The following is a 25,169-nucleotide window of genomic DNA, read 5'->3' on the forward strand; positions in this document are numbered from 1 at the left end:
CTGGTTTCACACGTGGCTCATCTGTTGTGTCACTATGACTCCAAACGTGTCCTGACATGCTGGAAATCACAGTTTCACATCAACTAGGGGGGCTCAGGTTGACCGACACATTATAATGAAGCAAAGCAAGGATGTGCAAAATAAATGGCCTCAAAGCAGTGGCCTTTGTAGCTATTGTGCCACTAGTACCCTCGGCATACTGTGACTGGCAGTTTTACTAGAGCTTGGAGACCACTACTTTTTTACAGAAATCATCAAATGAGGATCAAGTCTTTGGCCAAGTGGGGGATAAAGGTGGCCACAGACTTAAAAAATTGGCCAGTGGAGATGAGCGATTTGGTTTGCGTTGCCCTGGTCCGACATCCTCTATGGCAGCTAGTTGTGTTGGGCGACATTGTATGAGGCTTTTTCCCCAGGCTTTGGGTCACTTGGGGACGTGAGGACATCACAGGGCCCAATAAGCACCAAGGATAAGATACGCCACCAAGGAGGATTGCAGTGGATGTTGGACCAAATCAAATTCCTTATACAATGTATACTGGTCAGCCATCTTCCTACATTTTGGCATTATTGGCAGATGAGGGGAAAGCATAGGGAAACGATCAGAAATGTAAAATACAAAGATCTGATGTATCAAAGAAATAATGTCTTTTTTTTTCCAGGGGATGGAGAAGATGATGAGACAGAAGAACACTCTGGAGATGACGGGAATCAGACCAAACCAGTACTCTCTAAGGCAGAGCGAAGCCATATTATCGTATGGCAAGTCTCCTACGTCCCTGAATGAATGCAACCTTAGCCTTCTCCCCAGAATGCCAAGACGCCTCCTGCTTCCCTGCACCCGCTGGAAATACCAAACTGGAACAGTGACACAATCCTGCGCAATTTCTCAGCCCGTGTCTTGCTGGTCTTATCTCATTTTATTCACCTTCTGACGTGCCCAATATCTAGAAAACTCCAGAACATGGCAGCATATCCACCAACTCATGGAGACTGGCATTCAAAACTAATGCTCATGTTTCCTCTTCAAAAGCCTAAGTATGATGAACTGGTTAATTAAATATCACCTCTGCCGGCTGGCATCAAGGTCCGATCATCCAGTCTGGCACTGAAATGTTTGGCGGGTTACATTACAGATTGCAGGAGACTGAATTTAAGGATGCTCACTGACCTACTGGTGCAAAAATGTTCGGGCTAGGCTGCATCTGAGGATCGAGTTTGTTTTTCTTTCTTTTTCTTCTTATGCCAAATCGTTCTGATATTATAAGAAGTTAATTAGATAATTAGCACCTACTTCATGCAAAGGCTGGACACATCTATCAGTATTGGTGTATTGCATTATTTTTATTTCCATCTATGGTAAGAGATCAAAATCAAATTTTCTAAATTGCACTGAAAAAAATTAAAACGCAGGACCTAATCGGTTGCCTGCGAGCAATAAGACTTACCTGCATCACCATCAGGGTAGAACTATATAATGGAGGTAATGTGGCCGCGAGTTTTGACACCCCCCAAAAAATGTAGATATACATTAAAATATTTGCTTGACTGAGCTGCAACAACACACACAGCCTGTAGATAAGGGTGGCGCTGTTCTAGGAAGAGAGCAACCGTATTTACTTTTATCTCATGCAAAAATTAAATTACATCCATGATTTAAAGGCATTGTCCAGAGCCGCTCACTTCTTCATTGAAGGCAGGCAGTACTGGATAACCCCTTTAAGGTGGCTAAGTGCTCGTTCAGTCGAAAACTATTCCTCCTTACACATGGATGTTGGACTTGGACGAGTGTTTGCAATAGGGAGAGCGGAGTAAGCTCCGGATAGAAACCTCTGCTGGAGGACTTGAATTCAGCATGGCCAATCCTTCTCTCCTATGCCAGACAACCCCCTTAAATTTAAAGAGCATGCTTGAGTAGGGGTAAAACTGCCAACCTCTTTTAGGATTTCTTCGGTTAATAAATACAGCTTCTTATATACAGGTTTGAGGAGGAAGTATAGCACCGATAGCTCTCCTAGGACTGCCAATATTGGGGAAAGGGGTACAGAGACAGCACCAGGAGGTAGGCCTTATATTTTCACTATGGTGCCTGGTCCACTTGGGCTGATGTATGTATAACTTACCATATTGACCTGCCAGCCTCGTCGGCATTAACAATGGGGCAAATGGACCCACTCAGCACGAAGGCCGAAGAAAAACCTGTATTCTAAGTTACTCCATACATATCTCATAATTCAATGACCAGTGGTAATCATCCCGGGCCTGATCAAACTAATCTAACAATCGCTATTTCCCCAGACGACCTCCCTGCATGTGCGCCCGTCGCTCCCGCACTGCCTCCAATACCCAGTGCTGCAGGATTTTCTGGGAGTTCAGGGGTTAAACCAGAAAAGTAAAAAAAAAGCACATTACTAACCAGCCAGCAAGGTGTAAAGTGCTCGGCTCTAACAGCTCGTTCTACCTACAGCGACGACATGTGTAAAGAAAGTGTCACAAGGGGGCTCTGACGTGTCTGTTCCAAAAAAACGAAAAAATGCTTGTAAACTCCGCAGTGTGTCCGGTCCGTCCTCTGGTCTAATCAGCGGCATTATGTAAAGACTGCTGTATGAATACCGCTCTGCTTCCTCTCTCTCCCCCTTGTGACATGATCAACATGTAATTGTTATGTATGTAATAAATGTATTACAAAATGAATGCAAGACGCCGGTGTTGTGTGGTGGTGACGGCCCCCGTGGGACAGGACACGGACCAAAATGTGTGCAGAACTTATAGACAGGACATCACAGCAGAATCTGTAGGATCCGACAGCGAACATCCAAGGGTTAATTCAGATTAGAGTCTCAAGTCAGGGCCGACTAAGTCTGGTAACTCGAGCTAACGGGGGTCAAGTTACAACTTTTGCCCCCAAAAATCCCAAACCGGTTCAGTTTTTGTTTGGAGGTCACATGTGTTCAATTTGCATGCAATCTTTTTGATTATTTTTTTTTTTAACAGCTAAAAGGGTTAATCCCATCTCTAAGATCCTATCCCAATATATAGTAGGTGTAAAAATATTCGCAAATATCTCCAATTAGAAATGTAGTATAGTTCTTCTGATTTGCGATGTCTCTTTCCTCATGTGCAAGGCCTTGCAGTAACTTAGATTTCCATGGTTACGACCACTCATATAGTGACAGCTAGTTCTTAGAGGTCATAACCATGGATACTTAAGCTACTGCAATGCCCTGCACATGGGGAAAGTGACATAGAGAATCAGAAGAACTATACTACATTTCTAATTGCTAATATTAATACACTTATTACATATTGGGATAGGCTCTTTGAGATGGGAATAGCACATTGCACAAAGGTTTTTTGGTTGCTTGACAGGTCAGACAAGAGCAAGCACTTTTGGGGTTAAATCGGGGAAGATGTGGAGCATACATTGAGCTCTTACACTTTACTAAAGGGCAGGAAAAAAAAAAAAAAGCGCCAGTGACCATGTTGGATTTTTGTCTACATCACTGCAAAGATATTTCTGCTATAAGGAATGGCTGTTGTGTTGTCACATTGTCCTGTGATATTATCACAGGTCTAAAGACCTCCAAATCAGACTAAAGGTGGGTGCGTCTGAAAATCTAATGTCCTGACTCTCCCCCAAGAGGCGATGTCGGGATGAGAGAAGGATAGGACAGATGAGAGAAGGATAGGGCAGATGAAACTCAATCGCCTGACCCTTTTGTTCTCTAGGACAAAGCCTCTGCCAGACGTTAATGGCAGCAGCTTTCCACGCTCCCAACACATGAAAACACATGAGCACTCGACCGATCTGAACGTTCATGTGTACAGGGGAGTCGGACGAGAGAGCCGTCAGCTATCGCATGTGTGTGGTCAGTCCATAGGGTCAGTATTGTTCCCAAAAACTATAATCCAACAGTAAAACTAACAAACCTGCAGTAAGAAGTGGATTTATGGACTTTTTCAGACAAGATACTAGTAAAAGAAAAAACAAAAACACAATTTCCCCTATATTTTTTTTTTTTATTACAAACAACAAGAAGTAGTACAAAACATTGATTTATCCTCATCCTGTAAACAGATTACCCACTTACTCTTGACCCATTGTGCCCAATAATTTTTCAACTGGACATGAACAAAAATGTAAACTTCTGACTTGTGTCTGTTAGGGTACGTTCCCACATGGCAAAAGTGCCGCGTAGTCTGAGATTTTAAGAAGTCTTACTGCAAAAACTATCTGTAGCGGTAATTAAGAAGAACAAAGCTTTTAGATTCGCAGCACGTTGATTTATGGCTACTGAAGCAAAAGGTGACATGTGCGGCGCCCCCACGCGCTCTTCACATCCTCTATGGATATCACTTTGTGAGGTCAGAATTGAATAAGTTCTGTGGAAATGTACCCTAAAACAGCCTGACCCTGGAGGGTGAACTCCTGACCCTTCCCACAATGTAATGTCACGGACAAGATCGGCCCGGAAGCATGGACTGCAAAAATGGCACAAAAGTGAACACTCAAGACGACTTTTAGACAGCGCATGTCCTCAAGTGTTGGGTGCAAACACTACACTCAGTAAACAGAGCATTCAATTTCTGGACCTCGATTGTCCGTCTAAAATGTCCTTTCCAGCTGAATGCCAGGTTCGGTGAATAGGTCTCAAGTTTTGGTGCGTAAACATTTCCTGGTTTAACATTTTATAGCGTCATATTTAAAGTCTCCTTCATTTTAAACATAATTTGTTGACTCCCACACACTGATCATGGAAGATATGTAAAGATGGGTGTGAACGAGAAAGATGTGATCGAGTCCTGATAAATCAAGAACCAATGTGGTGTCTGCAGGCCGCTCGACAGGTCTCATGCACGGCCGCGGGTTTCTATCAAATAGAATAGGAAATGTGCATGAGACCTGCAGATACCGGTACGTGGCCGATGGGCCCCACATCATTAGCCCCTTTACTTCCCCATGCTAAAGTGAGTTGCGGATGGGGCCATTCTCAGGCAGAACTTTGCATTTTTTTGGACATAAGGCTCAACTGCAGTAATTGATTGACAATTATGTATCTCATTTACAAATAGGCAGTACTGAACCTTCCACAAAAATCAATGATTTTGAGAGTGATTTATAACCTATGGACCTGCAGCAGCTGCCAGTCACCTACAGTAGAATATGGCGCACGATCCTGCTCAGTGTTAGAAGTGCTGGGTAGGGTTAGACGCCCATGCAATATCTCTGGGTATTTAAAGAGTTAAAAGAAGCCTTTCGTCTCCAGCAGACACGGGCAGTGGTACATGGATGAGCAAGCTGTGTATTTCTCATCAGGCTTTGGACTTGAACCCATAAATCGCAGTATCGGGGATGCTACAATGCAAAATAACGAAAGCAAATATTGTTGTGACCTGCAAGTTGGCACAAATCAAAATCTACATCGCAATACTGGGATCAACATGAATCTAAAGTTCAAGTACAGCCCCATCCTAAACATACCTTAATGGTGATGTCCAGGATTGGCGCTTACATCTGCGGTTACTCTATGTGACCACAGACTTCTAATTCTCACAGCGCGCACAGGGCACACTGTCAGGATTATCCGGTGCCAGGAGAAGGCGGTAACGTGACCATAAGTAGGTAATTTGCATACTTCTGGCCACATTCCGACTAGACGTGCCCGACCTCGATCAATTCACTTGCACTGAGCAAGGCCAGACGTGTCTAATCTGCATGTATGCAAATCAGATAATTGCGGCCACGCTCCCCCAACTGCTTTCAGGACCGGAGAATCCCAACAGCTCACACTGCACGCCACACTGAGGATTCACAAGTGTGCAGTCACAGAGCGAGTGCAGACTTGAACAGCAAGCCTTGACAACCCCTATAAGATCACCAAACCTCTTCCTTTTGACTGTGTAGAATTCCTTTACTACGTGATGAACAGAAGTGGTCACCCAAGTAATAGGTTATCATATGTCAGGAGTGTACTAGTGATGAGCGAATATGCTCGGATGGCGTCTTATTCAGGCACGCTCGGATGTTATCCAAGTATCTTGGGCGAGCTCGTATATTATGTTCGAGTCCCTGCGGCTGCATGATTTGTGACTATTAGACAGCCTGAACACATGTGAGGTTTGCCAGTTTGTTAGACAGCCTGAATATGTGGGGATTACCTAACAGTCACAAATCATGCAGCCGCAGGGACTCGAACATAATATACAAGCGCGCCCAAGATACACAGATAACACCCGAGCGTGCCTGGATAAGACGCCATCCGAGCATATTCGCTCATCACTAGTCTGTGAACCTTCCTCATTCAGAAAGCAATAGTGTTCCCAGTTTATATCCTGAATTTAACCCTCGAGACGCGGCAAGGTTATACCGAACATACATCATCATAGGGATAAATAGTTCTGCAAATTCAGCCCAACCTCACAGAATCTCAGTGCTACATGCAAAATACGGTCTGATAGCCCCGAGCACAATTCCCCCATCTGATTGATGCTGCGCATACACACCTATACACACACCCTGTACATACTTTCTCTAGGAGACTGAAGGATCAGGTTACATCCGATCAGGACTCAATGCTAGTTGTGCGGGGGACACACACCAGAAATGATATAAATGTAGTTTGGACGGAATTTGGTGCCTCAATATGACTTCCAAATAAAAGATCAGCAAAAAGTTCAGGTCCTGCAACAACCCTGATCCGCCTTCTGATTTGTAGGTTGCCGGCACATCATGCGAGTGTCACACAGAAACATCATGGACATCATGGCAACCTGCTAATCAAAAAAGGCATCGGGGATGGTGCAGGTAATAGGAAGTTTGCATGCCTTGGTTTGGTAGCCACAGACTACCGATGCGGCCACCTGACCAGGCTGCTGCAAATTTATTTTTTTTTTGTTACTCAACTCTACAGGAATCCATTTGGCTTCATGTTTCACTCCCCGTCTTTTGTTGAAGGCCCTGTGATGTGTGTGACAGCTCCCCATCTTCCCCACACCTTTTACTCGTAGATCCAGCGCTCAGCATGGTCCTGCCAACAGACAATCTCATCTGGTCTGAACCAGAGAGAAATCTCACGCTGGGCGCTCTCTCTGGAGTCGCTTCCGTGGATCACATTCCTGAACAAAAAAAAAAAGAAGAAAAGTAAATCATGTAGTCGGAAAGCTGAGATATCAACCGTAAAGTAAACTCCATCAACAAGGACGTGCGCTGCGCAACCTCGGAGGAATGACTGATCCGCCGCCCTCACTGTCGGGGTGCACGCCCTGCGATCACACCAGCCAGATCTGTTAGGAAGTGACTGTGCCGTGGCAGTGGACTAGTCCCCTGTGAATGTGAACCATACAGCTCATTGCTTTGGATTTTACCTGCTGACATCCACACCGAAATCTCCACGAATAGTGCCCGGTAAGGAGTCCAGGGGGTTGGTCTCACCGAGCATTAGGCGGGCTGTCTTCACTACGTCCAGGCCCTGCCAGACCTGCAGAAATCAGCACGTTACAACCAAGGATAATCACCAGAAGGGGTAATCTAATGCCGGCACTCACCATGGCTACCACAGGACCGGAACCCATGTACTTCACCAGGCGATTATAGAACGGGCGGTCCCGCAGAGCAATGTAGTGGTCCTTTAAGAGGGTCTCTGATGCCTGTGACGAGACGAGACAGCCAAACTGAGAAACACAAGGCGTGCGTGGTCTCTGGCGGCCATGTCTCTTTAGCGCAGGATTCATATAACCGCTACAGGCATGTTTATCGGGGGGGGGGGGGGGAGCCTAATAGCTGAGACCCCAATGTATTAATCGCCTCGACTTCCTCTGAAAACATTAAATAGAAATCTAGTAGCAAAATGCAACAATCACATCAGGATGATTTACAAAGAGAGCAATCGTCCATGGCAAAATCTGTCTAATGCCGGGGTCACACGACTGATTATCTCTCATCAAAGAAAATCAGTCCGACTATGCTGATCAGACTCCTCTACATGCAAGTTGTGGGGGGAAATCAGTACGACTATGCTGATCAGACTCCTCTACATGCAGGGTGTGGGGGAAAATCAGTAAGACTATGCTGATCAGGCTCCTCTACATGCAAGTTGTGGGGAGAAATCAGTCCGACTATGCTGATCAGCCTCCTCTACATGCAGGGTGTGGGGGAAAATCAGTCCGACTATGCTGATCAGACTCCTCTACATGCAGGGTGTGGGGGGAAATCAGTCCGACTATGCTGATCAGGCTCCTCTACATGCAGGGTGTGGGGGGAAATCAGTCCGACTATGCTGATCAGACTCCTCTACATGCAGGGTGTGGGGGAAAATCAGTCCGACTATGCTGATCAGGCTCCTCTACATGCAGGGTGTGGGGGGAAATCAGTCCGACTATGCTGATCAGACTCCTCTACATGCAGGGTGTGGGGGAAAATCAGTCCGACTAAGCTGATCAGGCTCCTCTACATGCAGGGTGTGGGGGAAAATCAGTCCGACTATGCTGATCAGACTCCTCTACATGCAGGGTGTGGGGGAAAATCAGTCCGACTATGCTGATCAGACTCCTCTACATGCAGGGTGTGGGGGAAAATCAGTCCGACTATGCTGATCAGACTCCTCTACATGCAGGGTGTGGGGGGAAATCAGTCCGACTATGCTGATCAGACTCCTCTACATGCAGGGTGTGGGGGAAAATCAGTCCGACTATGCTGATCAGCCTCCTCTACATGCAGGGTGTGGGGGAAAATCAGTCCGACTATGCTGATCAGCCTCCTCTACATGCAGGGTGTGGGGGGAAATCAGTCCGACTATGCTGATCAGGCTCCTCTACATGCAGGGTGTGGGGGGAAATCAGTCCGACTATGCTGATCAGACTCCTCTACATGCAGGGTGTGGGGGAAAATCAGTCCGACTATGCTGATCAGGCTCCTCTACATGCAGGGTGTGGGGGGAAATCAGTCCGACTATGCTGATCAGACTCCTCTACATGCAGGGTGTGGGGGAAAATCAGTCCGACTAAGCTGATCAGGCTCCTCTACATGCAGGGTGTGGGGGAAAATCAGTCCGACTATGCTGATCAGACTCCTCTACATGCAGGGTGTGGGGGAAAATCAGTCCGACTATGCTGATCAGACTCCTCTACATGCAGGGTGTGGGGGGAAATCAGTCCGACTATGCTGATCAGACTCCTCTACATGCAGGGTGTGGGGGAAAATCAGTCCGACTATGCTGATCAGGCTCCTCCACATGCAGGGTGTGGGGGGAAAATCAGTCCGACTATGCTGATCAGACTCCTCTACATGCAGGGTGTGGGGGAAAATCAGTCCGACTAAGCTGATCAGACTCCTCTACATGCAGGGTGTGGGGGAAAATCAGTCCGACTATGCTGATCAGACTCCTCTACATGCAGGGTGTGGGGGAAAATCAGTCCGACTATGCTGATCAGACTCCTCTACATGCAGGGTGTGGGGGGAAATCAGTCCGACTATGCTGATCAGGCTCCTCTACATGCAGGGTGTGGGGGAAAATCAGTCCGACTATGCTGATCAGACTCCTCTACATGCAGGGTGTGGGGGAAAATCAGTCCGACTATGCTGATCAGACTCCTCTACATGCAGGGTGTGGGGGGAAATCAGTCCGACTATGCTGATCAGACTCCTCTACATGCAGGGTGTGGGGGGAAATCAGTCCGACTATGCTGATCAGCCTCCTCTACATGCAGGGGGGTGTGGGGGGAAATCAGTCCGACTATGCTGATCAGCCTCCTCTACATGCAGGGTGTGGGGGAAAATCAGTACGACTATGCTGATCAGCCTCCTCTACATGCAGGGTGTGGGGGAAAATCAGTCCGACTATGCTGATCAGGCTCCTCTACATGCAGGGTGTGGGGGGAAATCAGTATGACTATGCTGATCAGACTCCTCTACATGCAGGGTGTGGGGGAAAATCAGTACGACTATGCTGATCAGACTCCTCTACATGCAGGGTGTGGGGGAAATTAGGACCGCTTTTGGGAAGCCCACCGCAGAGGATTACCATCCTATCAATGGGGGCAAAAAAAAATCTGCACGGCAACATTAGAGCGATTTTCCGGCAGACCGGTGCAGGCGGACCCCACATACAGGGGCACAGCTTGGACGTCGCCCACCTGCATTAATTTCATTGCGACCAGTCGGAAGCCCTTTCTCTCGAATCGTCTGATGATCTCGCCCACCAGGCGCCGCTGACACCCGTCGGGCTTCACCGCTAGGAAGGTGCGTTCATTCACCCCCGACCAGGCTGTGAGAGAAGACAGAAAGTCAATGGGGAGGAGCATAGAAACTGTGACAAGAAGCAGGGTCCGGACTGGCTGCCACCGAGGACAGCTCCACATCTGCACAAGACCCCAACTGTGCCCACTAAGTGCCAGGCCTCACATGGCAGGAAGCCCACCGGGACCACTAATGTACAGCCCTATGTGTCCCAGACCTCGGCGTGCACTGCATGGAGAACTACAACTCCCAACACGTCCTGACAACACACAGCGCGCCACAGTCCTGCATGACCAAAGCGCGGCCTCCTCCACGTCCCGTCCACTGCACACCCGGCACTCCCCGACACTGACGCTTCTTACCGGAGGGGAAAATGTGCGCGAAAATGGTCAGCAGCAGGCAGATCATGGCGAGAGCAGGAGAGAGGCGGGGCCGCGCACGTCACCAAGGCCGGCAAAGCCGGGGCCGCGCACGTCACCAAGGCCGACAACGCAGGGCCGCGCACGCTGCTTGCACCATGTGACCTGCTCTGACAGTGTAAAATAAATATGAATAAAGCTAAATGGAAGAACTGGTTACTGTGTATTCACGGACGATGTGCAACACCTATAATACATAGGAGAAGAGGCAAGGAGGCGCACTCAGCTAGTGGGAGACGAGGTGCAGCTGAACCAGGATATCGTAGAAGAAAAATCAAACAGCTGCGCTCTCGATTTGTGTTGCTGGTGAATCATTTAATGCTCAGAATTTCTTGACACCATATAATTAGATAAATGCAAAAAAGAGTATAGAATCAAGTAGCGCGTGCGTGACGTTCGACCCTTTGACCTTTTTCCAAGGCCGCTAGCTGTAGATTCAGTGAGGCCCATGTAGTGATTGTATGCAGGCTGGGTATAGGAGCAGGGCAGATGTCCTCCAGCGCATGCTGCAGAGCTGGAATGGTGCTGGCAGCAGGGAGGCGCCGTGGGTATTGGTCCCATCACAGCCTGATAACACTACTAATAACATTACTAATAACATTACTAATAACACTACTAATAACATTACTAATAACACTACTAATAACACCACTAATAACACCACTAATAACACCACTAATAACACCACTAATAACACCACTAATAACACCACTAATAACACCACTAATAACACCACTAATAACACTACTAATAACACTACTAATAACACTACTAATAACACCACTAATAACACCACTAATAACACCACTAATAACACCACTAATAACACCACTAATAACACCACTAATAACACCACTAATAACACTACTAATAACACCACTAATAACACCACTAATAACACCACTAATAACACCACTAATAACACTACTAATAACATTACTAATAACACTACTAATAACACCACTAATAACACTACTAATAACACCACTAATAACACTACTAATAACACCACTAATAACACCACTAATAACACCACTAATAACACCACTAATAACACCACTAATAACACTACTAATAACACCACTAATAACACCACTAATAACACCACTAATAACACCACTAATAACACTACTAATAACACCACTAATAACACTACTAATAACACCACTAATAACACCACTAATAACACCACTAATAACACCACTAATAACACCACTAATAACACCACTAATAACACTACTAATAACACCACTAATAACACTACTAATAACACCACTAATAACACCACTAATAACACCACTAATAACACCACTAATAACACCACTAATAACACCACTAATAACACTACTAATAACACCACTAATAACACCACTAATAACACCACTAATAACACTACTAATAACACTACTAATAACACCACTAATAACACCACTAATAACACCACTAATAACACCACTAATAACACTACTAATAACACCACTAATAACACCACTAATAACACCACTAATAACACCACTAATAACACCACTAATAACACTACTAATAACACCACTAATAACACCACTAATAACACCACTAATAACACCACTAATAACACTACTAATAACACTACTAATAACACCACTAATAACACCACTAATAACACCACTAATAACACCACTAATAACACCACTAATAACACCACTAATAACACCACTAATAACACCACTAATAACACCACTAATAACACTACTAATAACACCACTAATAACACTACTAATAACACCACTAATAACACCACTAATAACACCACTAATAACACCACTAATAACACCACTAATAACACCACTAATAACACTACTAATAACACCACTAATAACACCACTAATAACACCACTAATAACACCACTAATAACACCACTAATAACACTACTAATAACACCACTAATAACACCACTAATAACACCACTAATAACACCACTAATAACACTACTAATAACACTACTAATAACACCAGCTCACAGCTGTCTGCTTTCCCTTGGCTTGTTGTGAATATCGCAGGACCCCACGTCACACATGGCTGTAGTGGAGCCGGAAGGGCCCACAGCTTTAAAGCTTGGTGATTGGTTCTGTCCAGTGCGAACCCCAGACTTTACCGTGCAGGTTCACTCGTCCCTAGTCATGATAGCTCCATGAAAGGGGCATAATGCCCGTAAAGAAATTATGGAGTGTAAAATTAGTAATTAAGTCAAATTTGATATACAATATATTATGGTACTATATCAAAAGGGTCATTATTACAACTCCCCTGCTGTACACACTACTGTATATAATGTACAGACTCCTGTACAGAAGGTACACACTGCCTCTTATACTGTACACACTGTAGACTGTACACAATGCTCTATATACTGTACACACTGCTCTATATACTGTACACTGCTCTATATACTGTACATACTGCTCTATATACTGTACATACTACTCTATATACTGTACACTGCTCTATATACCGTACACTGCTCTATATACTGTGCACACTGCTCTATATATTGTACACACTGCTCTATATTCTGTACACACTGCTCTATATATCGTACACTGCTGTATATACTGTACACTGCTCTATATACTGTACACTGCTCTATATACTGTACACACTGCTCTATATACTGTACACTGCTCTATATACTGTACACACTGCTCTATATATTGTACACTGCTCTATAGACTGTAAGCTCTGCTCTATATTCTGTACACACTGCTCTATATATTGTACACTGCTGTATATACTGGACACGATACTATGTACACTGTATAGAGAACTGTATATGTTGTACACACTGCTCTATATCCTGTACACACCGATGTATAAACTGTATATATAGCTATAATTTCATTAAGGGATCTCTCCCTGCTGCTTTCCTATCTCTATGTCCCTAAATAGTTCATTTCAGTGCCCAATGGAATTTTTTTGCAATGAATCTGGTTAATTCAGATGGAAGTGCCCTGGATTTGGTGATTTATTTTATTAGTTGAATCCAGCTATCTTCAAATCCATATTTGATCTCTTGTGTTCTCATATTCATGTTATAAAAGTAAGTCATTTTAATGTATGATTCTAACATTAGTTCTCCTACTATGAATATTATTTATTACATCAATCCACCGTGATCTGGAACGGTCATGACAATATTCGGAATACCTTACGTCACAAGGGAAGGAAATTACATATAATCGAAGTTGGAAAGATAATTGCAGAAACTGAACAATGAGCCGGGAATTCAATCTTCCCATCAGCCAATCAGCAGAGGATGGGAGGAGCTAATGTAGATCCCGTAAACCCCGCCCCGGAAGGGCGTCGCCTCTGCGGTTCTCTCTCTGGTCCATTCTTCCTCCATATAAAGGAGGAGTCGGTGTTGTTCAGGCATCACTTTCTGCTGACTGAGTAGAAGATGTCTGGTCGCGGTAAAGGAGGTAAAGGTCTCGGGAAGGGCGGCGCCAAGCGGCACAGGAAGGTGCTCCGTGATAACATCCAGGGCATCACCAAGCCTGCCATCCGCCGTCTAGCTCGCAGAGGAGGCGTCAAGCGCATCTCCGGCCTCATCTATGAGGAGACTCGCGGTGTCCTGAAAGTCTTCTTGGAGAACGTGATCCGTGACGCCGTCACCTACACCGAGCACGCCAAGAGGAAGACCGTCACCGCCATGGACGTGGTGTACGCGCTCAAGCGCCAGGGCCGCACTCTCTACGGCTTCGGAGGTTAATTGTGTTCTCTTCTGTCCTGACAACCCAAAGGCTCTTATCAGAGCCGCCCACATCTTCTCAGTGAGAGGCTACACCTGACTGCTGGGGTAGCTGTAATGCTGGTAGAATGCTCATCAGTGCCAACTTTACTCTCCGCGTACTACGGAGTCGAAAACCTTAAATTTTGGCGGATGGTAATTCTGACGCTGCTCCGCGGTCCCGGGTAAACGTCCTCTGATGCTGTGTGTGGGCTGATGGTTCTGTCGCTTTGTTTGGTTGTGTGAAGCATTAGAAATTCGCTTTGTGACTGACGGATTCCGCTTCTTCATTCAGTTCTGCGGTTTCAGGACTATAGGACGATCTTTGTCGCGTGTGTAAAGGTCGTTTGGTTCGAGCCTCTAAACTATCTTTAGGCTTTCCGGATAAGGGCATCAATATTCACTGATAGGAGACCCGGGGTTCAGTGGTTCCTTGTTAATGGGTATAAAGTGAAGCCGCATGCTCCGGATGTTAGGAGGACAGGACCCGGTATTATCAAGTGGGGTAGAGCTGCCCCCACCGGTATAAGCAGCGACCGCCGCTACCAGCAGAGGGGCCGGTAATAATCCGATGGACAAAGAACTACGATTGAGCGGGAAATTCAAAACCAGCAACGGATCTGTAATCAGCCAATGAGCGAGAGACATCCGCAGGCGCCGACCAATCCCAGATACAGGAATATCCGCCTCCATTTAACTCCTCAGTGGCCGTGTGTGTGCTGCTCCCCACTACACACTTGCTTTACAGAAGCAGCGACTTCCCCCACCCGAGACCCCGCAGCGTCACATCAGGCTCCTGGCAGAACATAGGAGACTTGTATTAGTCGGGCAGTGATAGGATCAGCGCGGACACCACAGGGAATCTGCACAGGATAATAAGCGGTGAGTGAGGAGCCTCCTCCTGTGCAGATGGAGCGGAGGAGAAGCCCTGACAGGGATTAACCCCTCTCCCGCCAGCCTGTCAGTGCAATTTATGACTGATAGAAGACACAAGTCCAACAAGTGCAAATTACAAATCAACAGAATATTTCTGCATTTTTCTTCTGCTCCAAGACAAATATCTGTTTTTATCCCTTATCTATTCTGTTCAAAACAAACGTTTTCTACTGGGTGAATACTTTTCTGCCCAATGATTGGGTGATAAACTCATTGAGCGGTATTAAACCCCGCCCTCTGTAGCTCATTGGTGGTTCCTCAAGACTCTTCTCCATTGGCAGCTTCAGATCCGTCCAATGACAGGAGAGGAGGGCGGGGCAGCAGACTATATAAGGACACACAACACAATCTCTTCTCCACACGATTTTCTGTCTCTGCAGTTATCTGACGGTATTGCCATCATGTCTGGACGCGGCAAACAAGGAGGAAAGGTTCGTGCTAAAGCCAAGACCCGCTCATCCCGGGCAGGACTTCAGTTCCCTGTCGGCCGTGTGCACAGGCTTCTCCGCAAGGGCAACTACGCTGAGAGAGTCGGCGCCGGCGCTCCGGTCTATCTGGCCGCTGTGCTGGAGTATCTGACCGCCGAGATCTTGGAATTGGCCGGCAATGCTGCCCGGGACAACAAGAAGACCCGCATCATCCCCCGTCACCTGCAGCTGGCGGTGCGCAATGACGAGGAGCTGAACAGGCTGCTGGGTGGGGTGACCATTGCCCAGGGGGGCGTCCTGCCCAACATCCAGGCCGTGCTGCTGCCCAAGAAGACCGAGAGCAGCAAGAAGAGCAAGTGAGCGCTGCCGCCAATCTCTACAAAACCAAAGGCTCTTCTAAGAGCCACCCACACCGTCACCACAAGAGCCGGCGCCGCCTATCTCGGGGTCCTCACATGACGCTGACCATTGCCGCCACCAGTTCGTATGTTGGTGCACATATCCACAGAATAATAGGAGATGAATGGGTCAATCCCACATGAAGTATCAGACCCTTAGGTGGAGTGTCGTCTGCGAAGCTCGCAGGGAATGTCCCCTCATTAGTGTCCGATACTCCGCGGTGAGGTCTACATGTAGTTAGCACGTCCCGGAGTATCGGGGGGATGGCGGCCGCTGCCGGTGATTCTACGCCACATCTGACGGCGGCTGCTCCCGAAGGTGTGCGGCGGCTCTGGACGACAGGACTCCGCCCTGATCTGGGGTGTGACCGGATTGTGATCTCCGCTATCAGCAGTGACCGGTAATAATCCTCCGGAGAACAAGAGCGGGAAATTCAAATACCCCAACGGGTTTTGTGATCAGACAATGAGCGGGAAACCTCGGTAAAGCTCAGCCTTCAGTGATGTACATAGATGTCTTTCCGCCCCTGTTTAACTCATTACTTGACCAGCTTATCTCCTTTTCTTTACCAGAGTATCCAGAAATACGGCACCTTCTCCCCAGGCCGCGGCAGCGCTGTGTCCCCTATACACTGCACAGTGCACACACTGTATCGACTGTATACATTGTGTGTGTGTGTGTGTGTGTGTGTATATATATATATATATACACACACACACAGGACAGGAGCTGCAAGGAGCGTAGCCCCTGCCTGTGTCCCCCCATACACTGCACACACTGGATATATATTTACAGGACAAGAGCTGCAGGGAGCGTAGCCCCTGCTTGTTCCCCCCCCCCCCCAAACACTGCACAAGCTGGATATATATATATACATGATATGACCTTGAAACGTGCCGCTGCGGCTGCCAGACCTCGAAATGCACGTCCGCATCTGTCGGACCTCGAAACGCGCCGCCGCAGCTGTTGGACCCTGAAACACGTCGCCCCGGCTCTCTGACCTCGAAACACATCTCCCCGGTTTTCGGACATCGAAATGTACCTCCGTGGCTGTCGGACCTCAAAATATGCCTCCGTGTTTGTCGGACCTCGAAATGTGCCGCCACGGCTGTCGGACATCAAAATGCACCTACGCAGCTTTCGGACATCGAAACACACCTCCGAGGCTGTCGGATCTCAAAACGCACTGCCCAAGCTGTTGGACCTCAAAATGCGGCGCGACGGCTGACGGTCCTCGAAATGCGCCGCCGCCGCTGCCGGACTTCGAAACACACTGTCGCAGCTGTCTGACCTCAAAATGCATCCATGCGGCTGTCGGACATCAAAATCCAATTCCGTGGCTGTCAGACTTCCGGACATTGAAACGCACCACCGCAACTGTCGGATCTCAAAACGCACTGCCGCAGCTGTCGGACCTCGAAACAGCCCGCCGCGGCTGCCGGACTTTGAAACACACCGTAGCGTCTGTTGGACCTCAAAACGCATCCCTGCGGCTGTCGGACATCGAAATCCAATTCCATAGCTGTCGGACTTCAGGACATTGAAACGCGCCATCGCAGCTATCGGACCTCAGAACGCACTGCTGCAGCTGTCGGACCTCAAAATGCGCCGCCACGGTTCTCGGACCTCGAAACACGACGCCGCGGCTGCCGGACTTCGAAACACACTGCTGTGGTGTCGGAAATCAAAACGCACCTCCTAGGCTGTCGGACCCCAAAACGCGTTGCCCCGGCTGTCGGACCTCGAAACATGCAACGGCTGCCGGACCTCGAAACACACCGCTGCGGCTGTCGGACATCGAAACGCACCTCCGAGGCTGTCTGACCTCAAAACGGACCTCTGCGGCTGTCGGACCTCAAAACGCGCCACCGCAGCTATCGGACCTTAAAACGCGTCTCTGCGGCTGTCTGACCTTGAAACGCATCTCCATGGCTGTATGATATCAATATTCACCTCCGTTGCTGTCAGACCTCAAATCGCACCATCGCGGCTGATGGACCTCGAAACGTGCTGCCATGACTGTCAGACATCAAAACACCCCTTCGTGGCTGTTGGACCTCGAAACACACTGCTGCCGTCGGACATCGAAACGTACCTCCGAGGCTGTCGTACCTCAAAACGCACCTTCGCGGATGTCGGACCTTGAAACGTACTGCTGTGGCTGTTGGACCTCAAAACGTGTTGTCGCGGCTGTCGGACATCGAAAGCCACCTCCGTAGCGGTCAGGCCTCAAAATGCTCTGCCGCTGCTGTCAGACCTCAAAACGGCTGTCGGACCTCGAAACATGCTGCCGTGGCTTCTGAAAATTGAAACGTGCCACTGCAACTATTTGACCTCAAAATGCGCCGCCATGGCTGTCGGACCTCGAAACGTGCAACTGCGGCTGTCGGAGCTCGAAACGCACTGCCACGGCTGATGGACCTCAAAACAGCCACGGCGAGTTTTGAAGTAGACGCGGAGTTGCGTTTTGAGGTCCATCAGCCGTGGCAGTGCGTTTCGAGCTCCGACAGCCGCAGTTGCACGTTTCGAGGTCCGACAGCTGTGGTGGTGTGTTTCTACACCACCACAGCTGTCGGACCTCGAAATGCGTCGTCATGGTTGTCGGACCTTGAAATGCAATGTCTCGGCTGTCAGACCTTAAAATGTGCAGCGGCTTTTGGATATCAAAACACGTGGCTGCGGCTGTCGGACCTCGATACACATCTCCATGGCTGTCGGACCTCCAAACGAGCCTCCGAGGTTTTCAGTCCTCGAAATGCGCCACCGCGGCTGTCGGACCTCAAATCACGCCACCGTGGCTGTCGGACCTCGAAACGCATCCCTGCGACAGTCGGACTTCAAAATGCACCTCCACGGCTGTTGGACCTCAAAACGCGACACTGCAGTTGTCGGCCTTCAAAATGCACCTCTGTGGCTGTCGGACCTCGAAATGCGCAACTGCAGCTGTCGGACCTCGAAACGCACTGTCTCGGTTGTCAGACCTTAAAACATGCCGCCGCGGCTGTCGGACCACAAAATGCACTGTCTCGGCTGTCGCACCTCAAACGCGTTGTCGCGGCTGTTGGACATCGAAAGGCACCTCGATGGCTGACAAACCTCAATATGCACCTCTGTGGCTGTCGGACCTCGAAATGCACAGCCGCGGCTGTCGGTCCTCGAAACGCACCACTGCTGCTGTCGGACCTCAAATCACGCCGCCGTGGCTGCCGAAGCTCCAAACGCATCCCTGCGACGGTTGTACCTCAAAACGCCACACTGCGGTTGTCGGACCTTAAAATGCACCTCTGTGGCTGTCGGACCTGGAAACGCGAAACCACAGCTGTCAGACCTCGAAACGCACTGTCTCGGTTGTCAGACCTTGAAACACGCCGCCGCGGCTGTCGGACCACAAAATGCACTGTCTCGGCTGTCGCACCTCAAACGCGTTGCCACGGCTGTCTGACCTTGAATCGCATGCCTGCGGCTGTCGGACATCAAAAGGCACCTCGATGGCTGACAAACCTCAATATGCACCTCTGTGGCTGTCGGACCTCGAAATGCGCAGCCGCGGCTGTCGGACCTCGAAACGCATCCCTGCGGCTGACGGACATCGATATGCACCTCCATGGCTGTCGGACCTCAAAATGTGTCGCCGCGGCTGTCGGACCTAGAAATGCACCATCGCGGATGTCGGACATCAAAATGCACCGCCCAACGCTGTGGCTGTCGGACCTAGAAACGCATCTCTGCGGCTGTCGGACATCGCAATGCACCTCCGTGGGTGTAGGACCTCAAAACGCGTTGCCGCGGTTGTCGGACCTCAAAACGCATCCCTGCGGCTGTCGGACATCGAAATACACCTCCATGGCTGTCGGACCTTGAAACGCACCACCGCTGATGTTGGACCTTGAAACGTGCCGCCCGCCGCCGCATCTGTCAGACCTCAAAACGCATCCCTGCATCTGTCGGACATCAATACGCATCTCCGCAGCTGTCGGACCTTGAAATGCACCGTCGGGGCTGCCGGACCTCAAAACGCGCCGGTGCGGCTGTCGGACATCAAAACGCACTGCCACGGCTGTCGGACTTCAAATCACAATGCCGCGGCTGTCGAAACTCGAAACCCGTAGCCGCAGGACCTCAAGATGTGCCGCACACCTTGCACACACTGGATATTTACTTGCAGCACAGTAGCTACAGGGAGCAGAGCCACCGCCTGTGTTTCCCCATACACTGCACACACTGGATATTTATATCCTGGACAGGATCCGCAGGGAGCGGAGCAGCAGCCTGTGTCCCCTATACACACACTGGAAATATATATATATATATATATATATATATATATATATATATATATATATATATATATATATATATATATATATATATATATATGCAGCCAGATCTGCAGGGAGCGGAGCCGCAGCCTGTGTCTCCTTCCGGCCTCTCAGCAGCTCCTGCTCTTTCTCACATCGTACAATCAGCATCCTGAGCGATACAAATTGTGGTACAGATCCCTGTGGTGGTGACAGGTGCCGGGAACACTGGTCAACAGCATTTTTGGTGCCAAAGATATTTCATCGAATTTAGGGTATTTTTGGGGTGCTGATTCTGAATATGTCATCAGTTTTGCCAGATTGGCTCAAGTTTTTGAGATTTTTGGTATCTTATTTATAGCACTTGTTGGTAAATGCGACGCATCATCTCATTAATTTCTTTGGATTAGTACTTGAACTGAGCAGTTCTCAATATAGTTTTGTGTTAATTAGTGTTCTAAAAGTTTGTTCATAGCTTGATTTTTGCACTAACTTTATGTTGTTGTCTGTTTTCCAGTGAAAAGCATGAACTCATCAAGAAGAAGTTGTCTTAACGATCCAGACTCATTCTGTTACATTTGTGGTGAATACACACTGCCAAAACATAGAAAAAACATAACAGACTTCGTAAAAAAAGTGTATTTTGCCTATTTTGGGGTTATGCTTGTGGACCAAGACAAGTTTTGGGCACCACACATAGTGTGCAAAGCATGTATCGAATTATTACGAAAATGGAGCAAAGGACAAAGAAAAAGCTTCAAATTTGGTGTTCCAATGGTGTGGAGAGAGCCAAAAAATCATCATGATGACTGTTATTTATGGTAAACACAGGTACAGGCACATCTTCACAATGAGGGACAGGCCTTCTTGCAGATTCCATGTTACTCCCATTTTCGTTTCTTATGCTTATTGAATCCTTGCACTTGCACTGCACAGAAATAACAGTCATCATGATGATTTTTTGGCTCTCTCCACACCATTGGAACACCAAATTTGAAGCTTTTTCTTTGTCCTTTGCTCCATTTTCGAAATAATTCGATACATGCTTTGCACACTATGTGTGGTGCCCAAAACTTGTCTTGGTCCCCAAGCATAACCCCAAAATAGGCAAAATACACTTTTTTTACGAAGTCTGTTATGTTTCTTCTATGTTTTGGCAGTGTGTATTCACCACAAATGTAACAGAATGAGTCTGGATCGTTAAGACAACTTCTTCTTGATGAGTTCATGCTTTTCACTGGAAAACAGACAACAACATAAAGTTAGTGCAAAAATCAAGCTATGAACAAACTTTTAGAACACTAATTAACACAAAACTATATTGAGAACTGCTCAGTTCAAGTACTAATCCAAAGAAATTAATGAGATGATGCGTCGCATTTACCAACAAGTGCTATAAATAAGATACCAAAAATCTCAAAAACTTGAGCCAATCTGGCAAAACTGATGACATATTCAGAATCAGCACCCCAAAAATACCCCAAATTCATTAAAATATTTTGGACACCAGAAATTTTTTTTTTTTTTTGTTGACCTGTGGAATAGATGGGACGAGCTCTTCCAGCAGTTTTATCTCCGCAATTTACACAGTGATGTGCAGCCCGGGAGGACTATGGGGAGATTCCAGGGCTCCTCCCTGCTCCTTCCTGCCTCCTCCGCCAGTGACGGCTATAGACATGTAGGGGAGATGTCAGAGAGGAGAAGGACATGGAGACAGCGCGCTCTGCTGCCGGGTACTGGCCGGTAATGGGCGATTATCCCGGGCAGGGAAGCACAAGGGGAGAGCGCAGCTTCACTAGGCTCAGACAGGAGGGGCGGGGCCTGTGTCAGGCATCAGCCAATAGAAGCTCAGTAGGGCTATGCAGCTCAGCAGCCAATCAGTGCGCAGAGTGACTGTACATATACGAGGCCCTCCAGCATCTTACTCATTTTCCTTCCAGGAGATTGTTGTGTCATTTTGTGATCACATGATGGCAGAGACCGCGCCAGCCGCCGCTCCTCCTCCCGCCGAACCGGCCACCAAATCCAAGAAGCAGCAGAAGAAATCCGCCGCCAAGAAAAGCCATAAACCCTCCGGCCCCAGCGTCTCCGAGCTGATCGTGAAAGCCGTGTCCGCCTCCAAGGAGCGCAGCGGGGTGTCTCTGGCCGCCCTGAAGAAGGCTCTGTCTGCCGGAGGATACGATGTAGAGAAGAACAACAGCCGCCTGAAGCTGGCCGTCAAGTCTCTGGTCACCAAGGGCGCCCTCCTCCAGGTGAAGGGCAGCGGCGCCTCCGGGTCCTTCAAGCTGAACAAGAAGCAGGAGACCAAGGACAAAGTGGCAAAGAAGAAGTCAGCAGCTGCGGCCAAGCCCAAGAAACCCGCTGCTGCCAAGAAAGCCGCCAAATCTCCGAAGAAGCCCAAGAAGGCTCCGACCGCGGCCAAGAAGAGCCCGAAAAAAGCCAAGAAGCCCGCAGCAGCTGCCAAGAAAGCGGCCAAGAGCCCCAAGAAGCCGAAAGCCGCTCCCAAGCCCAAGAAGGTGACGAAGAGTCCGGCTAAGAAGGCAGCCAAACCCAAAGCTGCCAAGAGTCCGGCTAAGAAGGCTGCGAAAGCCAAGAAGCCCGCGGCTAAGAAATAAGCGGAGCTGCTCCTGTACTTATACCACAAAGGCTCTTCTCAGAGCCACCACCTCCTCCCCGCAGAGCTGTATAATCAGTTCTCGTACTTCTAATGTTTTTAATATAACTGATGCTGGGCGCAGTCTCAGGATGGGGGATGGGTGTGATCTGATGATAGTGCGGGAGCTGCACTGTACAGCGCTATACACGGGGACATTTCAACGCAGATACATCAACTTCTCCAGCAGCGGCAAATGAGTGAGACCTGAGGACAGACGCATCATGGAAGAGGCGGGGACTTCAGAGGGCGGGATTACTGTGCGGGAGGCGGAGCTGTCTCATAACAATGACTGGTCAAATACATCAACCCTTATTGGCCTCTTTTTTTCATGAAAGAACCAGTGGAGTGCAGGGGGCGTGTTTCCCAGAGACCAATAAGGACGCGCACCGGAGCATAAATACCCTGCTCCCGCTGCTGTTTTTCTCATCACTTTTGTGTGCACGTCTATAGGTATGGCCAGAACTAAGCAGACCGCTCGTAAATCCACCGGAGGGAAAGCTCCCCGTAAGCAGCTGGCCACTAAAGCCGCCAGGAAGAGCGCCCCCGCCACTGGTGGAGTGAAGAAGCCCCATCGTTACCGCCCGGGAACAGTCGCTCTCCGTGAGATCCGCCGCTATCAGAAATCCACCGAGCTGCTGATCCGTAAGCTTCCCTTCCAGCGCCTGGTGAGGGAGATCGCCCAGGACTTCAAGACTGATCTGCGCTTCCAGAGCTCGGCCGTGATGGCCCTGCAGGAGGCCAGCGAGGCTTATCTGGTGGGGCTGTTCGAGGACACCAACCTGTGCGCCATCCACGCCAAGAGGGTCACCATCATGCCCAAAGACATCCAGCTGGCCCGCCGGATCCGTGGGGAGAGAGCTTAGATCTGTCCTCCACACCTGACTGTACCACAAAGGCTCTTTTCAGAGCCACCAAATCCTCCCACAAATGAGCCCAGTCCTGAACGGTCCTTTTCTGCGCGTATTCTCCATATACGGAGCGCGGTCACGATCAGTAACAGACGGCGGCTGCTGCTTCCGATATTGTAGGTGATCCGCGATAGTACAATGACCGCTCCGCACCTTCTCTATTCTCACCCAATCCAAAAGTGCGATATCTATCTATAACATAACCGACGTTTTATAAGGACAGGGTAAAGTGTGTACAGTGCACAACCAACAACAACGATGCACAACCGTGTCTGCTGTTTCTGTACAGCGCAGAAGTAAATGGGGTGGATCTGCAGGAACGCGATCACTAAGGAGTTAATGGAGCAAAAGTAATCGGTGATTAGTCGGTTCCTGAGCTCGGTTCTTTATGCTGACGTTTCGTGGTCATTTACCGATCCGCTGGTGGATTTGAAATTCCCGCTCAGTTGCTGCTCGCGCTCCTGAGGATCATACCCGATCACAATCCGCTATCGCACGCGCTGGGGCTTAACTTTTGTGGTGCCCTTTAAAGTGCCCCCCTCATTTTTTTTTACACTATTGGTTCGCTAGGGGTACTCTACACACCCTGAAAATTTGGGGATGATAGCCCAAAACAGGGCTGAGCAGTGACCCGCCAAATTGACCTTGCCCAAAAGTTAAGCCCCCCGGCCCCGTTAACCCCCAAAATTCTGAAGAAAGTACCCCACACTCTTGAATTGGTGGACGTGGTGTAGGCGCTCAACTGCCAGGGCCGCACTCTCTACGGCTTCCGAGGTTAATTGTGTTCTCTTCTGTCCTGACAACCCAAAGGCTGTTATCAGAGCCGCCCACATCTTCTAAGTGAGAAGCTGCACCTGACTGCTAGGATCTGACTTCTGCTCTCCCCCGGTGATGTCGCTGTAAAGCTGGTAGAATGCTCATCAGTGCCAACTTTACTCTCCGCGTACTACGGAGTCGAAAACCTTAAATTGTGGCTGATGGTAATTCTGACGCTGCTCCGCGGTCCCGGGTAACGTCCTCTGATGCTCTGTGGGCGGATGGTTCTGTTGCTCTTTTCAGAGCCCCCTCATTTATAAGGAAAAGCTATGATCTCCGCTGTGTGATGCGGATATTTGCTGTAATATGTG

General features: G+C 48.4%; 6 protein-coding genes across 21 annotated transcripts in view; 5 read left to right on the forward strand and 1 right to left on the reverse strand.

Annotated features, from left to right (window-relative positions):
- Nucleotides 1-2,697, forward strand: part of MAPK8IP3 (mitogen-activated protein kinase 8 interacting protein 3) — a 54,449-nt gene extending 51,752 nt beyond the window's left edge. For 11 of the 15 annotated variants that reach the window (XM_077274694.1, XM_077274705.1, XM_077274692.1 and 8 more), the window contains one exon: nt 663-2,697. In XM_077274694.1, the coding sequence (XP_077130809.1) occupies nt 663-787 (125 nt within the window). In that variant the 3' untranslated portion in view covers nt 788-2,697. The remainder of the gene's footprint in view (nt 1-662) is intronic. The other 4 variants (XM_077274697.1, XM_077274698.1, XM_077274707.1 and 1 more) reach the window with 1 other exon arrangement.
- Nucleotides 2,698-4,025: 1,328 nt separating this feature from the next.
- NME3 (NME/NM23 nucleoside diphosphate kinase 3) lies at nt 4,026-10,734 on the reverse strand. Of its 2 annotated transcripts, none has more exons than XR_013218045.1 (6): nt 10,597-10,734; nt 10,132-10,262; nt 7,546-7,647; nt 7,366-7,478; nt 6,171-7,116; nt 4,026-5,992 (listed from the first exon to the last, which is right to left on the reverse strand). XR_013218045.1 is itself a non-coding variant. In XM_077274712.1 (6 exons), the coding sequence occupies exons 1-5, from the start codon at nt 10,640-10,642 to the stop codon at nt 6,999-7,001; spliced, it is 510 nt and encodes a 169-aa protein (XP_077130827.1). In that variant the 5' UTR covers nt 10,643-10,734; the 3' UTR covers nt 4,026-5,356; nt 6,996-6,998. The 2 variants fall into 2 exon arrangements, 1 of the variants encoding a protein (XP_077130827.1); XM_077274712.1 differs by having other exon boundaries at nt 4,026-5,356; nt 6,996-7,116.
- A 3,353-nt stretch (nt 10,735-14,087) lies between these two features.
- Nucleotides 14,088-14,507, forward strand: LOC143784749 (histone H4). The gene has a single exon (XM_077273339.1). It carries the CDS (start codon nt 14,088-14,090, stop codon nt 14,397-14,399), a length of 312 nt encoding a protein of 103 aa, XP_077129454.1. The 3' UTR covers nt 14,400-14,507.
- Nucleotides 14,508-15,733: 1,226 nt separating this feature from the next.
- Nucleotides 15,734-16,223, forward strand: LOC143784750 (histone H2A type 1-like). Its single transcript, XM_077273340.1, has one exon. It carries the CDS (start codon nt 15,755-15,757, stop codon nt 16,139-16,141), a length of 387 nt encoding a protein of 128 aa, XP_077129455.1. The 5' UTR covers nt 15,734-15,754; the 3' UTR covers nt 16,142-16,223.
- A 6,200-nt stretch (nt 16,224-22,423) lies between these two features.
- LOC143784752 (histone H1.11R-like) lies at nt 22,424-23,093 on the forward strand. Its single transcript, XM_077273342.1, has one exon. It carries the CDS (start codon nt 22,446-22,448, stop codon nt 23,091-23,093), a length of 648 nt encoding a protein of 215 aa, XP_077129457.1. The 5' UTR covers nt 22,424-22,445.
- A 493-nt stretch (nt 23,094-23,586) lies between these two features.
- LOC143784753 (histone H3) lies at nt 23,587-24,019 on the forward strand. Its single transcript, XM_077273343.1, has one exon. It carries the CDS (start codon nt 23,587-23,589, stop codon nt 23,995-23,997), a length of 411 nt encoding a protein of 136 aa, XP_077129458.1. The 3' UTR covers nt 23,998-24,019.
- The last annotated feature ends 1,150 nt before the right edge of the window (nt 24,020-25,169 follow it).

Source organism: Ranitomeya variabilis, chromosome 7, assembly GCF_051348905.1.
Source record: "Ranitomeya variabilis isolate aRanVar5 chromosome 7, aRanVar5.hap1, whole genome shotgun sequence".
Classification (NCBI taxonomy): Eukaryota; Metazoa; Chordata; class Amphibia; order Anura; family Dendrobatidae; genus Ranitomeya; species Ranitomeya variabilis.

Bases quoted from the DNA above. Each gene is read 5' to 3' on its own strand.
- NME3 (XM_077274712.1), bottom strand. From the start codon at position 10,642: ATGATCTGCCTGCTGCTGACCATTTTCGCGCACATTTTCCCCTCCG. The intron at 7,648-10,131 runs GTGGGCGACGTC...GTCTCGTCACAG, and splicing joins TCGCAATGAAATTAATGCAG to GCATCAGAGACCCTCTTAAA. The intron at 7,117-7,365 runs GTAAAATCCAAA...TTTTTTGTTCAG, and splicing joins TTCGGTGTGGATGTCAGCAG to GAATGTGATCCACGGAAGCG.
- LOC143784749 (XM_077273339.1), top strand. From the start codon at position 14,088: ATGTCTGGTCGCGGTAAAGGAGGTAAAGGTCTCGGGAAGGGCGGCGCC.
- LOC143784750 (XM_077273340.1), top strand. From the start codon at position 15,755: ATGTCTGGACGCGGCAAACAAGGAGGAAAGGTTCGTGCTAAAGCCAAG.
- LOC143784752 (XM_077273342.1), top strand. From the start codon at position 22,446: ATGATGGCAGAGACCGCGCCAGCCGCCGCTCCTCCTCCCGCCGAACCG.
- LOC143784753 (XM_077273343.1), top strand. From the start codon at position 23,587: ATGGCCAGAACTAAGCAGACCGCTCGTAAATCCACCGGAGGGAAAGCT.